General features: G+C 36.0%; 1 protein-coding gene across 1 annotated transcript in view; it reads right to left on the bottom strand.

Moving 5' to 3' along the window:
• Positions 1-15,801, bottom strand: part of DMD (dystrophin) — a 4,487,195-nt gene that overhangs the window by 2,265,427 nt on the left and 2,205,967 nt on the right. Inside the window, exon 42 of the mRNA XM_053707599.1 lies at positions 4,947-5,141. Coding sequence (XP_053563574.1) covers positions 4,947-5,141 — 195 coding nt within the window. The remainder of the gene's footprint in view (positions 1-4,946; positions 5,142-15,801) is intronic.

The following is a 15,801-nucleotide window of genomic DNA, read 5'->3' as shown; positions in this document are numbered from 1 at the left end:
AAGAGGTCATATAATTTCGCCAGAGTGGAGAGCTTTAGATCATCCGGGCCCTTAGAGAGAAATTAAACATTATAAAAAAAATAAAAACGTTAAATTATGCGTGGTGATTTTTTTTTTTTTTTTGCAGTATACATACATTATTAATTCCCCTTCCATTTTCCTATAATTTAAGTTTAAAATCGGAAGTGCACATGGAATGCTCCACAAGGCTACCCTGCTACATCACCATCTCTAATTGTCTTCAGCAGGAGCATCAGATAAGGAACTGCAAAGCAATGGCAGTTTATGTAAACAAAATGACAATGGCTAGACTTGTCTATTCTAGCAACAAGTTCAAATAAAGCAAGTTATGTTGAGAGCTTGGCCAATGAAAAACTATTTTGGCAAACAAGGTGTTAAAACATTAAAAAAAGTCACACTCCCTTAAAGGACCAGTCAACACAGTAGATTTGCATAATCAACAAATGCAAAGTAACAAAACAAAGCAAAAGCACTTAGTCTGAACTTCAAATGAGTAGTAGATTTTATTTCTGCCAATTTTAAAAGTTATGTCTATTTCCACTGCCCCTGTACCATGTGATAGCCATCTGCCCATCACAAATGCATACACGTATCATGTGACAGCCATAAGCCAATCACAAATGCATACATGATTATTCTGTGAATTCTTGCACATGCTCAGTAGGAGCTGGTGACTCAAAAAGTTCAAATATAAAAAGACTGTGCACATTTTGTAAATGGAAGTAAACTGGAAAGTTGTTTAAAATTGCAGGCTCTATCTCAATAATTAAAGTTTAATTTTGACTTGAGTGACCCTTTAACATGTTATTTTATAGTAAGAAGTTCCAGAAGAAAATTCAATGGTGTTTTCTGTCCCCTTTTAGTATGCTGTATATAAATAAGCCTCTCAGTTAGAGGATAGAAAAAAAGCAATATTTTAAAATAAAATTACAAGCAAAGGTGGGAAAATGAAATAATGTTTGTATATTCCATTATTTGTTAAAAATATGTTTATTTAAACATTTAGGCCTAAATTAACAAGTGGAGTACCAAACAATTAGCACTATTCTATGTTAACAGTCAACAGAGCTTTTATTTTGCACCCATATTACCAAGTCATATTATTCACTTGAGATATAGGGGGGTAGTTATCAAGCCGTCAACCTCAAATACGCTGGAATTCCGCAGCGTATTTGTGGCGAGGCTGATACGCCTTAGTTATCAAAGGCTCGAGACCGGCAAAAGTAGAATTTTGTGACGTAAGCTTCGATTCGCCGGACTCAGTCCGACACAGATCGATTCTTACTTCACTCCAGATGTTCCGCACACAAGTGCGGCACATTCTCACTACTTTTGCTAGTTATCAAATGACTAGCAGGTACGCTCGGCACTTTTACGGCCCAGCGTACCTGGTTTTCAATCCGCCGCCCCTGGAGGTGGCGGATCCCATAGGAATCAATGGGAGTCTGACCATAGCGAAAGTACAAGTTCGCTGCTGCCAGACATCCCATTGATTTATATGGGAGCTGTCTGCACCTAACACCCTAACATGTACCCCGAGTCTAAACACCACTAATCTGTCCCCCCTACACCGCCGCAACTAAATAAAGTTATTACCCCCTAAACCGCCGCTCCCGGAGCCCACCGCAAGCTACTCTATACATATTAACCCCTAAACCGTCGCTCCTGGAGCCCACCGCAACTATAATAAATGTATTAACCCCTAAACCGCCGCTCCCTGAACCCGCCGCAACCTATATTAAATGTATTAACCCCTATCCTGCCCCCCTACACCGTCGCCACCTATAATAAATGTATTAACCCCTATCCTGCCCCCCTACACCGTCGCCACCTATAATAAATGTATTAACCCCTATCCTGCCCCCCCTACACCGTCGCCACCTATAATAAATGTATTAACCCCTATCCTGCCCCCCCTACACCGTCGTCACCTATAATAAATGTATTAACCCCTAATCTGCCCCCCCTACACCGTCGCCACCTATAATAAATTTATTAACCCCTATCCTGCCCCCCACTACGCCGCCGCCACTGTAATAAAATTATTAACCCCTAAACCTAAGTCTAACCCTAACGCCCCCCTAACTTAAATATTAATTAAATAAATCTAAATAATATTTTTATTATTAACTAAATTAATCCTATTTAAAACTAAATACTTACCTTTAAAATAAACCCTAATATAGCTACAATATAAATAATAATTATATTCTAGCTATCTATTTATTTTTATTTTACAGGCAACTGTTCCGATCAGCCAATAGAATGCGAGCTCAATCTGATTGGCTGATTGGATCAGCCAATCGGATTGAACTTGAATCTGATTGGCTGATTCCATCAGCCAATCAGATTTTTCCTACCTTAATTCCGATTGGCTGATAGAATCCTATCAAACAATCGGAATTGAAGGGACGCCATCTTGGATGACGTCCCTTAAAGGAGCCTTCATTCATCGGTAGTTCGTCGGGAAAGGAGGATGTTCCGCGTCGGCGGGATGAACATTCAAGACCCGGCTTCGACGATGACCTCGCCCGGATAGAAGACTTCTTCAGCGCCTCTTGGAAGATGACCTCGCCCGGATGGAAGATTTCTTCAGCGCCGCTTGGAGAATCACTTCATCGGATGGAAGATTTCTTCAGCGCCCCTTGGAGGATAACTTCTGCCGGTCTGGATGTCCTCTTCAGTTCCATCGGTGGCTCGGCTGAGTGAAGAAACTAAAGGTAGGATGATCTTCAGGGGATTAGTGTTAGGTTATTTTAAGGGGGGTTTGGGTTAGATTAGGGGTATGTGGGTGGTGGGTTTTAATGTTGGGGGGGTTGTATTTTTCTTTTACAGGCAAAAGAGCTGAACTTTGGGGCATGCCCCCACAAAAGGCCCTTTTAAGGGCTGGTAAGGTAAAAGAGCTTTGAACTTTATTTAATGTAGAATAGGGTAGGGCATTTTTTTATTTTGGGGGGGTTTGTTATTTTATTAGGGGGCTTAGATTAGGTGTAAGTAGCTTAAAATTGTTGTAATATGTTTTTAGATGTTTGTAACTTATTTTTTTTATTTTTTGTAACTTATTTTTTTTATTTTTTGTACTTTAGTTAGTTTATATCATTGTATTTAATTGTAGTTATTTGCAGGTAGTTTATTTAATTTATTTAATGATAGTGTAGTGTTAGGTTTAATTGTAAATTAGGTTAGGATTTATTTTACAGGTAATTTTGTATTTCTTTTAGCTAGGTAGTTATTAAATAGTTAATAACTATTTAATAACTATTCTAACTAGCTAAAATAAATACAAAGTTACCTGTAAAATAAATATAAATCCTAAGATAGCTCCAATATAATTATTATTTATATTGTAGCTATATTAGGGTTTATTTTACAGGTAAGTATTTAGTTTTAAATAGAAATAATTTATTAAAGTATAGTGTAGTGTTAGGTGTAATTGTAACTTAGGTTAGTTTTTAGTTTACAGGTAAATTTCTCTTTATTTTAGCTAGGTAAGCTATTAAATAGTTAATAACTATTTAATAGCTATTGTACCTAGTTAAAATAAATTGAAATTTGCCTGTAAAATAAAAATAAATCCTAAGATAGCTACAATATAATTATTATTTATATTGTAGCTAGATTAGGGTTTATTTTAAAGGTAAGTATTTAGTTTTAAATAGGATTAACTTAGTTAATAATAGAAATATTATTTAGATTTATTTAATTAATATTTTAGTTAGGGGGGTGTTAGGGTTAGTGTTAGACTTAGGTTTAGGGGTTAATAATTTTATTACAGTGGCGATAGTGTAGTGGGGGGCAGGATAGGGGTTAATAAATTTATTATAGGTTGCGGGGGTCCGGGAGCGGCGGTTTAGGGGTTAAACTATTTATTTATTTGCGGCGAGGTGCGGGATCAGCAGGATAGGGTTTATAACTTTATTATAGAGGGCGACGGTATAGGGGGGCAGGATAAGGGTTACTAGGTATAATGTAGGTGGCAGCGGTGTCCGGGAGCGGCGGTTTAGGGGTTAATACATTTATAAGACTTGCGGCGGGGTCTAGGAGCGGCGGTTTAGGGGTTAATACATTTATAAGACTTGCGGGGGGGTCTAGGAGCGGCGGTTTAGGGGTTAGTAACTTTATTTAGTTGCGGGGGGCTCCGGGGGCGCCGGTATAGGGGGTAGAACAGTGTAGTTTAGTGTGAGTGCTTAGTGACAGGCTAGCAAGAAAGCTGTCAAACAGCCGAAGAGCAGCGAGATCGGATGAGTGATAACTCTCACAGTCCGCTGCTCATCGCCCCGCGGCTTTTTGACAGCTTTTTTTGATAAGTTAGGCGTATTTTTTCAGGTCCGCGGCGGCGAAGGTAGGCGAGTTTAGGCGGGCGTATTGGGCCGGCGAAGGCAGGAAAGTAGACACGTTGATAACTACCCCCCATAGTTTGTGTAGAATTTATGTAAGATAATATTCAAGAACTAAGCCGAGGATGCACAAGAAGTGGAGATCTTCAAGTAATTCTGTGATATACAAAAAATAATAATAGTTTACTTCAGGACTTAAAAAGTATTACATTTTACAGGGGTATGTTAGATTGTGTTCAAGTGCAATTATTAACTCTGCAACTGTAATAATAGCACAATGATCGCAAATAACGCTCCCTGCGCTATCCATTAAAATTAAAGGGTGCGCTAAAAAGGTTCAGCCACATTAAGATGCTTTGGCTAAAATATTTACCCATCCACTTGTAATACCAGTTGGTGCTTTTTTTTAGCGCAAGATCACATAAAAGATAATGCACCCTGTGCTATCAATTGGACTCCTCTTGCAATTTAACCCTTTATATCAATTTCAATTTTTGTTACTGCCAGTTGGTAAGTTAACAAATAGAATGTTGGTAAGTTAACAAATGGAATATTATCTAACCCTCAATTTAATCTGTTATCTCTTACCTTGAGACACTCCTCTTGTTTGGCCAATTCTTCACAGTCCTTCCTATTAAGACACGGAGACCTGAGAAGAAGTTCCACCTCGGCTATAGATTGCAATAGGCGAGCAATCTCCACTAAGTATGTTGAAGGCACATAGGGGGTTTTCACTTTTATTTCTTCAGGCATTGATCTGGTGCTTTCTTCACGAATAGTTTGCTAGTATAGATAGATAAGTTGTTTTAGTAAATGTTTGTTTTCATTAAACAGAATAATAGAACAAATAAATTAGAATGATTGTATATTTTAAATAATTCAATTGTTTAATTTAAGCAATACTCTCTTATTAAGGTACAATGCATGTTACGATTGTTGTAAATAGTTAATTTAGTGCATACTATACTGATCTTTATTTTATTACCTGAGATAAATACAATTCCTGCATGGTATACTATTAATAAGTAATAGAATAAGGAGAAATATGTTCAAATCAGTTGAGAAAAACAAAGAGCTTGGCTATACTACAACAAAAATTAAAACCATGGTCCAACATTTATTATAAGGGGAGCGGCATATGGGTAGGGGATACTGTTTGTCCGCTGCCCGCTTGTATCATTACACACTCAAGTGAGCATGTAAAGCTCGCCCCTTCTCTCGCATGGCCAATCATGTGAGAGAAGTGCCTGTCATACACCCCTAGCGTGCATGCTTGGCGGTGATTTCTCCCCGTCACCTCAGAGGTGGCAAAGAGTGTAAGGAGCAGTGGTCTAATGAGCGCTGCTTTTTAAATTGTGGGAAGCAGCTTACGTTGCTTCGTACATTGAACCCAGGGTCTAAGTTAATTATTATTTTTTCCCTTTTAACTGTAATGATCTGTTACATAAAGGGTCCACAATCACCTGAAAACCAGTTTTTGAATTATCATCAAATAGCAAATTGGATTAATATTTATGCCAAAAGATATGACTATACCACCTGAAGTAAATCATCAAAAAGACCTGTAAAGCACATATAACACACATGGTTCTAAATATTAAAGGGACAGTCAAGTCCAAAAAAAACTTTCATGATTTAAATAGGGCATGTCATTTTAAACAACTTCCCAATTTACTTTTATCACCAATTTTGCTTTGTTCTCTTGGTATTCTTAGTTGAAAGCTAAAACTAGGAGGCTCATATGCTAATTTCTTAGACCTTGAATACTGCCTCTAATCTGAATGCATTTTGACCACTAGAGGGCATTAGTTCATGTGTTTCATATAGATAACATTGAGCTCATGCACGTGAAGTGACCTAGGAGTGAGCACTGATTGGCTAAAATGCAAGTCTGTCAAAAGAACTGAAATAAGGGGGCAGTCAGCAGAAGCTTAGATACAAGGTAATTACAGAGGTAAAACGTGTATTAATATAACAGTGTTGGCTGGGGAATGGGTAATAAAGGGATTATCTTTCTTTGTTAACAACAAAAATTCTGGTGTTGACTGTCCCTTTATATATGCCACAGAGTGAGTGTGTTCAAATATCTGCAAAGTATGTCATTGATACAGAGCAAAAATAATGTGTTTTTCTTCTTTTTATTTTCTTTATTGAATCAAACCTATATTCAATACATTGTTCAAAAAGTACAATTTAAATATTTACAGTATTATGTATTATATATTATTATTTTTATTATTATTATTATTATTATTATAAACATACACATATAATACACACTCCTATCTGTCTATCTACTTTATATGACAGTGGAAGACTGTTATAAAAAAAATATAAATCAGAAACATTGCTGGATGCCCTATACACAGAGAAATAAATCAACATGTGTTCATATTACTGTAGTAAATTAACATAAAAACATCTGTCTATTAATATTCATTAAACAAAATAAACTTATACAAAGGAACATCAATAAATATTATACGTATTATAAATAAAGATATAATTATTGAAGCATGAATACCCAGGATTGTTGATCCAGATACTCCACAGTTCATTGGATGTGACAAGGTAGATGGTAATACCTTATACCCAATAACCCAGAGTTAAATAGCAGAATTCCCTAAATCTAGGCCACCCAGACTGATGTTAAGCTTAAAATGATATTCCCAAACTGCAGGCAGTAATACAGGCTCTCATCCGTTTAATATTTTAGTTTAAAAGAACACTGCATTGTAATGTATGTAAACAACTCTATAGGTTTATTGATACTAAAGAGATAGTTATTTTTCCCTTAAATCACCACCAAGTACCTACATATTAGCCTTTCTGTAAAGAGAAAAAGAGAAATAAAATAAGTATGTCAGCTTTTCCTTCAGGTTCAGCCCATTTAAATGGGCATGTTTATATTCCATATGACTACTGGGTGGTGACTTCAATGATCAAAATTAGACCTTAAAGAACAATTTCCAGTACATATATTATAATGTAGCTGGTATACATCACAGTATATTGTCCCTTAATGATTAGTGTAGTTGAAGACCTTCTATTGATCTTTCTACTTTGCTCTCATTTGTTACCACATTCTTAATAAGAATAATATTCTTAGGTTTTTTAAGTGCATAAGGAAGCTACATATTACAATTTGCTTTCAGAGTAATTATATTCTAGTTTTGGAAATCACCTCAAACATTAAATAATCTAAAGGTTGTTAATACAGATTTTTCTAATTATTCTTTATTTAATTACACACCTGAGAACATTTGCATACTTTGCATATTTTATGGTATTATTACTTTTACCTTTAGAAAAACATTACATTCTACAGTTTATTTAATGTTTGCAGAGATGGTGAGGATCCAGCAACAGCAAAATGATATCATTATTGAGACCAGTCAGGGATCAAGAAACTCATTACAATCTGTTTGCTTGTAAACCTTCTTAAAACAAATACATGCTAGATAAATGATTTATCAATCTAGATTCTGGGTTTTTATGTTACATATGACAAATAACATTCCCTCGTGTTCTGTGTTACATTACAATTGCCTTCTGTGGGATTTGTAATTTTACTTTCCAGAGTTATGCTAATGGGTTCAGAGGTCCTGGAAACGGGTTTAGGTTTATCTGTTCTGTCAAATCATACAACTCATTTTTAGCTATAAGAAAAAGGGATATCATATACTCAAGTGGTTTTTCTCAAGAAAATTTACAGAACTTCATGAAAACTAAATATATGTTGTTCTAGCAAAATTAATTCAGTATGAAGATTTCACTTAACCATCAGTAATTAATAAATAATGACATGCAATTAATAAATAATTTTCTTTAATGTTATAGTTCACCTTCTAATACTATGGGTTTGAACCCAAACTTGCACTTGTTTTAGGCAGATAATGATTTCTGAACATCAGCAGGTACTGAAAGTACAGTTTTCTATTGATCGCAATTCTAAAATGACATTAATACCCTTCAGGATCAAACATTTTAACCTTCCAATAACATGGAATTGCTATTGTGATCATTAATCTTCTGATTTGATAATCCAAAAAATAAGTGTGCAGGATTAAGGACAACAATTGTGTTTTGACTTTCAAAATCCAAGGGGTTACTTTACATCTCTCTTCCTCTGCAACACCTCCAATACTAAAGGCTCATGCTTAGTACCTAAGGGCTCCCCATTCAAAATAAAAACAGTGGAAGGGCTCAGTTCCATGATCAAGCCACCCAACTAGAATTCCTTAAAATGTCTGTAACAAGGAGGGAAACTGGACCAGGTTTAGACTATTTTAGGAAGATGGTGTAATTGACTCTTCTCTCAATGGCCAGAAGAGGTTGAAGATGTGCTGTGCAAGGATTATGGTAGGCCAAAAAATATCTAGATTGCTATTAGGTTTATATATGGGTTGTGTATATGTATTTTAGATGGGGTTGCATTTAAATAGGATTACCTTAATTTGGAGTCCTGAAGGGCTAGGGGTTGCTAAAGAGCACTTAGGGGTTTTCCTTTGAGTGCTCAGCAACTTTTTGTGCATGGAGCTAAGCAGGAGAAGTATTGAAATGAGTGTAATGTCATAGAGTGTGTGGAAAGTAAGGTATAATGCAGTTGGAGAGGCTTTAGAAAAGCTCTAAGCATTTGTAATCGATATAGACTTATTGGGGCCTAGTTATCAAGCCGTCAACCTCAAATACGCTGGAATTTCGCAGCGTATTTGTGGCGAGGCTGATTCGCCTTAGTTATCAAAGGCTAGAGACCGGCAAAAGTAGAATTTTGTGACGTAAACTTCGATCCGCCGGACTCAGTCCGACACAGATCAATTCTTACATCACTCCAGATGTTCTGCACACAAGTGCGGCACAATCTGACTACTTTTGCTAGTTATCAAAAAACTAGCAGGTACGCTCGGCACTTTTCCGGCCCAGCGTACCTGGTTTTCAAACTGCCACCCTGGAGGTGGCGGATCCCATAGGAATCAATGGGAGTCTGACCATAGCGAAAGTACAAGTTTGCTGCTGCCAGATATCCCATTGATTCCTATGGGAGCTGTCTACACCTAACACCCTAACATGTACCCCGAGTCTAAACACCACTAATCTGTCCCCCCTACACCGCCGCAACTAAATAAAGTTATTACCCCCTAAATTGCCGCTCCCTGACCCCGCCGCAACTATAATAAATGTATTAACCCCTAAACCGCTGCTCCCGGACCCTGCCGCAAACTATATTAAATTTATTAACCCCTAATCTGCCCCCCCTACACTGTCGCCACCTATAATACATTTATTAACCCCTATCCTGCCCCCCACTACACCGCCACCACTGTAATAAATTTATTAACCCCTAAACCTAAATCTAACACTAACCCTAACACCCCCTAACTTAAATATTAATTAAATAAATCAAAATAATATTTCTATTATGAACTAAATTAATCCTATTTAAAACTAAATACTTACCTATAAAATAAACCCTAATATAGCTACAATATAAATAATAATTACATTGTAGCTATGTTAGGATTTATTTTTATTTTACAGGTAACTTTCAATTTATTTTAACTAGGTACAATAGCTATTAAATAGTTATTAACTATTTAATAGCTTACCTAGCTAAAATAAAGAGAAATTTACCTGTAAAATAAAAACTAACCTAAGTTACAATTACACCTAACACTACACTATCATTAAATAAATTATTCCTATTTAAAACTAAATACTTACCTGTAAAATAAACCCTAAGATAGCTACAATGTAATTAATAATTACATTGTAGCTATTTTAGGATTTATATTTATTTTACAGGTAACTTTGTATTTATTTTAGCTAGTTAGAATAGTTATTAAATAGTTATTAACTATTTAATAACTACCTAGCTAAAAGAAATACAAAATTACCTGTAAAATAAATCCTAACCTAAGTTACAATTAAACCTAACACTACACTATCATTAAATAAATTAAATAAATTAACTACAAATATCTACAATTAAATACAATTACATAAACTAACTAAAGTACAAAAAATAAAAAAAGCTAAGTTACAAAAAATAAAAAAAATAGGTTACAAACATTTAAAAAAATATTACAACAATTTTAAGCTAATTACACCTAATCTAAGCCCCCTAATAAAATAACAAACCCCCCAAAATAAAAAAATGCCCTACCCTATTCTAAATTAAAAAGGTTCAAAGCTCTTTTACCTTACCAGCCCATAAAAGGGCCTTTTGTGGGGCATGCCCCAAAGAATTCAGCTCTTTTGCCTGTAAAATAAAAATACAACCCCCCCAACATTAAAACCCACCACCCACATACCCCTAATCTAACCCAAACCCCCTTTAAAATAACCTAACACTAATCCCCTGAAGATCATCCTACCTTGAGTCGTCTTCACTCAGCCGAGCAGCGATGGAACCGAAGAGGACATCCGGAGCGGCAGAAGTTATCCTCCAAGGGGCGCTGAAGAAATCTTCCATCCGATGAAGTCATCATCCAGTCGGCGCTGAAGAAATCTTCCATCCGGCGATGTCATCTTCCAAGAGGCGCTGAAGAAGTCTTCTATCCGGGCGATGTCATCTTCCAAGCGGGGTCTTTAATCTTCATCCCGCCGACTCGGAACATCCTTCTTTACCGACGGACTACCGATGAATGAAGGCTCCTTTAAGGGACGTCATCCAAGATGGCGTCCCTTCAATTCCGATTGGCTAATAGGATTCTATCAGCCAATCGGAATTAAGGTAGGAAAAATCGGATTGAGCTCGCATTCTATTGGCTGATTGGAACAGCCAATAGGGTAGGGCATTTTTTTATTTTGGGGGGGTTTGTTATTTTATTAGGGGGCTTAGATTAGGTGTAAGTAGCTTAAAATTGTTGTAATATTTTTAAAATGTTTGTAACTTTTTTTTTGCAACTTAGCTTTTTTTATTTTTTGTACTTTAGTTAGTTTATGTAATTGTATTTAATTGTAGTTATTTTTAGTTAATTTATTTAATTTATTTAATGATAATGTAGTGTTAGGTTTAATTGTAACTTAGGTTAGTTTTTATTTTACAGGTTAGTTTCTCTTTATTTTAGCTAGGTAAGCTATTAAATAGTTAATAACTATTTAATAGCTATTGTACCTAGTTAAAATAAATTGAAATTTGCCTGTAAAATAAAAATAAATCCTAAGATAGCTACAATATAATTATTATTTATATTGTAGCTATATTAGGGTTTATTTAAAGGTAAGTATTTAGTTTTAAATAGGATTAATTTAGTTCATAATAGAAATATTATTTAGATTTATTTAATTAATATTTAAGTTAGGGGGTGTTAGGGGTAGTGTTAGACTTAGGTTTAGGGGTTAATAATTTTATTACAGTGGCGGCGGTGTAGTGGGGGGCCGGATAGGGGTTAATAAATTTATTATAGGTGGCGACGGTGTAGGGGGGGCAGGATAGGGGTTAATAAATGTAATATATGTTGCGGCGGGGTCAGGGAGCGGCGGTTTAGGGGTTAAACTATTTATTTAGTTGCGGCGACGTGCAGGATCAGCAGGATAGGGGTTAATAACTTTATTATAGAGGGCGACGGTATAGGGGTTACTAGGTATAATGTAGGTGGCAGCGTTGTCCGGGAGCGGCGGTTTAGGGGTTAATACATTTATAAGAGTTGCGGCGGGGTCTAGGAGCGGCGGTTTAGGGGTTAATACATTTATAAGAGTTGCGGCGGGGTCTAGGAGTGGCGGTTTAGGGGTTAGTAACTTTATTTAGTTGCAGGGGGCTCCGGGGGTGCCGGTATAGGGGGTAGAACAGTGTAGTTAGTGTGAGTGCTTAGTGACAGGCTAGCAAGAAAGCTGTAAAAAAGCTGAAGAGCAGCGAGATCGGATGAGTGATAACTCTCACAGTCCGCTGCTCATCGCCCCGTACTTGGTGCGCGGCTTTTTGACAGCTTTTTTGATAACTTAGGCGAATTTTTGCAGGTCCGCGGCGGCGATGTGAGGCGAGCTTAGGCGGGCGTATTGGGCCGGCGAAGGCAGGAAAAGTAGACACGTTGATAACTACCCCCCCATTGGCTGTATATTGAAAATTATAGAAAGACATAGCGTAGTAAAAAACATTGTAAAATACATGTGCCATGTCAACAATCAAAATACATGTATGTGCCTGTTAGTCAACAACCAAATTTGCATTTCAAAGGTGCATATTTTAAAATATATTATATTTTATTAACAAATTGCCCTCTACTTAATATAGCTTCATGTTTTTTTCAGCCAGTATACTCTTCTTTCCATTAACCAATACAACTGCTAGAGTTGTTCTTATCAATCAATGAGTATTAAAGGGACAGTCTTCTCCATAATGTATTGTTTAAAAAGGTAGATAATCCCTTTATTTACCATTTCCCAGTTTGCATAACCAACACGGTTATACTAATATACTTTTTTACCTCTATGAATGCCTTCTATCTAAGCCTCTGCAAACTGCCCCCTTATTTCAGTTCTTTTGACAGTCTTGCATTTTAGCCAATCAGTGCCCTCTCATATGTAACTCCACAGGCTTGAGCACAGTTATCTATATGGCACACATGAACTAATGCCCTCTAGCTATGAAAAACTGTCAAATGCATTGAGATAAGAGACGGCCTTCAAGGGCTTAGAAATTAGCATGTGCGCCTACCTAGGTTTAGCTTTCAACTAAGAATACGAAGAGTACAAAGCAAATTTGATGATAAAAGTGAATTGGAAAGTTGTTTAAAATTGCACGTCCTATTTGAATCATGAAAATGTAATTTTGACTAGACTTTTCTTTAATACTGGTGCATGTATTTTACTTTCTCTGATTGTTTCTATATAATTTAAAACAGCCTTTACAAGTCCTTTTTTAATTTATGCATGCTTAATTGTTGCTTTTTCCTACCAACTATTTCATAGTGACCATATGGTATTTGTAAAACAAATATGTAAATAAATTATGCACACAAGTTTATCCTGTAAAATAATTATTGTCTCAAACAGAAAATATTTTTTGCAAGAAAAAGTCATGATTTTACACAAAAGCATTACTGTTCATGGATCAAAAGGAGAGGACATGTAGGTGACACTGACATGTCACTACACCCCACTAAAATCTGAGTACCCCTGTTTTATACCTCAAGCATATTCATATTTGATTGCATGGCATTGTTGAAATATTGGAATTTTATACAAGTTAATTTAAAATCATTGAGTTGCATAACCAACACAATGCAGGTACATTATAATGTAATGATCTTTGTATTATGCAAAATAACTATTTCATTGTTTTTCTTTTGCCAGAAAGCTTTAAGGTATAACTTGTGCTTTCTTAGAGATTGATCCTTTGTACCAAGCATATGCAATACTCTTTTCCTCATTACTGTAAGTTGAAACAGACATTGATTTAACATACCTGTCTTGATATAACTACTTTTATTAAGAAGTGTGTTCAACACTGCAGGGCAGAACAAAATGTGCACACTTTACAGACTTTCAAACAAAATTGATTGCATAACTCGCAGTGATAAAAATTCAGCTTTGGTTAGTTCTTTTTGTACCACTGTATTTTTGTCATGTAGTTGGTAATGTCCAACAGCTGTTATTTCTTTAATAATATATAGTGTTTTTTTCTTTGTTCTTTTCATTTACCCTTGGGTTGTGCACATAATTATGTTCTAATACTATAAAGAATTGCTTTTTGGTAGCCCCTGGGTATAAGCAAAAACCTTGTATTGTGGATGAGTCTTAGATATTTAGAACTGCATCATTGAATTCCATAATGCCGGAATTCAGCTTACTGTTACCAGCATTTTGTGTATTATATATATCACAATATATTCTTAAGGGGGAAAGTGCAGCTTTCACTTATGTGAGCAGTTTGAATGCTTACATTAAAATTGTTCCAGGCAATCAGAAGATGTGCAGCTATTTTTTATTTACAGGTATATTCTTTTTATTAAAGGGACATGAAACATTTTTCTGTCATCATTCAGACAGAGTATATAAGTTTAAAAAAAGTTTTACTTTTGTTATCAAATTTGCTTTGCTGTCATGTTGTTCTTTGTTAAAGAGATATATAGGTAGGAAGCCTGCACATCTGGAGCACTACATTTGAGGGGAAAAGAACTTCTGTCTATTTCTCCTGCTAATGTGTAACATTCTTGTAAAACTGCTGCCATATAGTACTGCAGTCACGTGCACACTCTGAGCTTACCTTTCTGCTTTTCAACAAAGGATACAAAAAAACTAAGAAAATGTGATGATAGAAATAAATTGGAAAGTTGTTTAAAATTGTAAGCTCTGTCAGAATCATGTAAAAAAAGAGAGGATTCTGCTTAACCAGACGCATGCTCCATACACGTTTCAATTTACATGTTTGTTATTCCTGGGTTAAACGTAAGTTACTGATCAGGACAAGAAACGCAACCCAGTCTCTGAGCATCTTTGACCTGGAAGTGTCATTGTCAGTTATAAAAAATCGGTCTATGTTTTGTCAGTCAGCTGCTCCCATGCCTCGCCTTATATGCTCTAGCGCCCCCTGGGGAGGCCTGCCTCACACTTTTAACAGAGAATAAGATTGTGTTGCCATTCTACTATCTCCTGTCTGCACCATTTAATACATACTTTATATCTCTTCACATGCAGTCTCATCATTTAAAGGTAGCATGTTTTGCTTTTTTCCCCCCTATGTATGAATAATTCTAATGTATAGTTTCCCAAATTCGTAATCACTTTGCTGGTCTGGGTATTGCATTGTCTCCTCTGATGCAACTGCACTCTTTTTTGGAGTGTCAAAGCATCTCCAGCTTGTTTTGTCCTCTAGATTATCACAATGGACCAATTATTGATCTGATTCCTTCTTTCTGATAACTATCTCCTTACAAGCAACATAATTACACCCACTAACCTCCTGCCACCTATCCCCCTATCAATTTCAGTTTATAGCAGGTCATAACACTGCTCAACAATGAAAATTTTTCTGACTTGAAAAAGCTTCTATTTGATTTTAGCATGTGAAAAAATTAATATGACATTTATGATGATGTAGGGTATGGTTATAGTATAAAAGGTGTGGTGCTCCTAGGGGCCTAGTAAGGAACCTGACAAACCTGAGTACAGGAATGACGAGTCACTGTAGGCCTTGTTTTGTTTATTGTCTGTGTATAGCTTGCATGAAGTGAAGGTTAGAGTGTTGCTTCATTCATTGTTTTCAGTTTTGTGGTTATGCTTTACATTAAAATCCAGGATGCCACGTAAATGTGTTCACAAAAGAACTCTGTAAAGGGGATGAATAAAGATGGAAAAGCTTTCAAGTCCCTGAGAGCCAAATTTCCACTCCTGAGTGTGGCTAAAGTTAAGGAAATAATATTTGTTGGTCTGCAAATTTGTGAACTTATTATGGATAAAACCTTCAGGGTCCTCAAGGGTAATAAGAAAGTGGCTTGGGAAG

Source organism: Bombina bombina, chromosome 3, assembly GCF_027579735.1.
Source record: "Bombina bombina isolate aBomBom1 chromosome 3, aBomBom1.pri, whole genome shotgun sequence".
Lineage (NCBI taxonomy): Eukaryota > Metazoa > Chordata > Amphibia > Anura > Bombinatoridae > Bombina > Bombina bombina.
The sequence above is the reverse complement of the archived record's forward strand: the minus strand, read 5'-3'. Positions and strand labels throughout refer to the sequence as shown.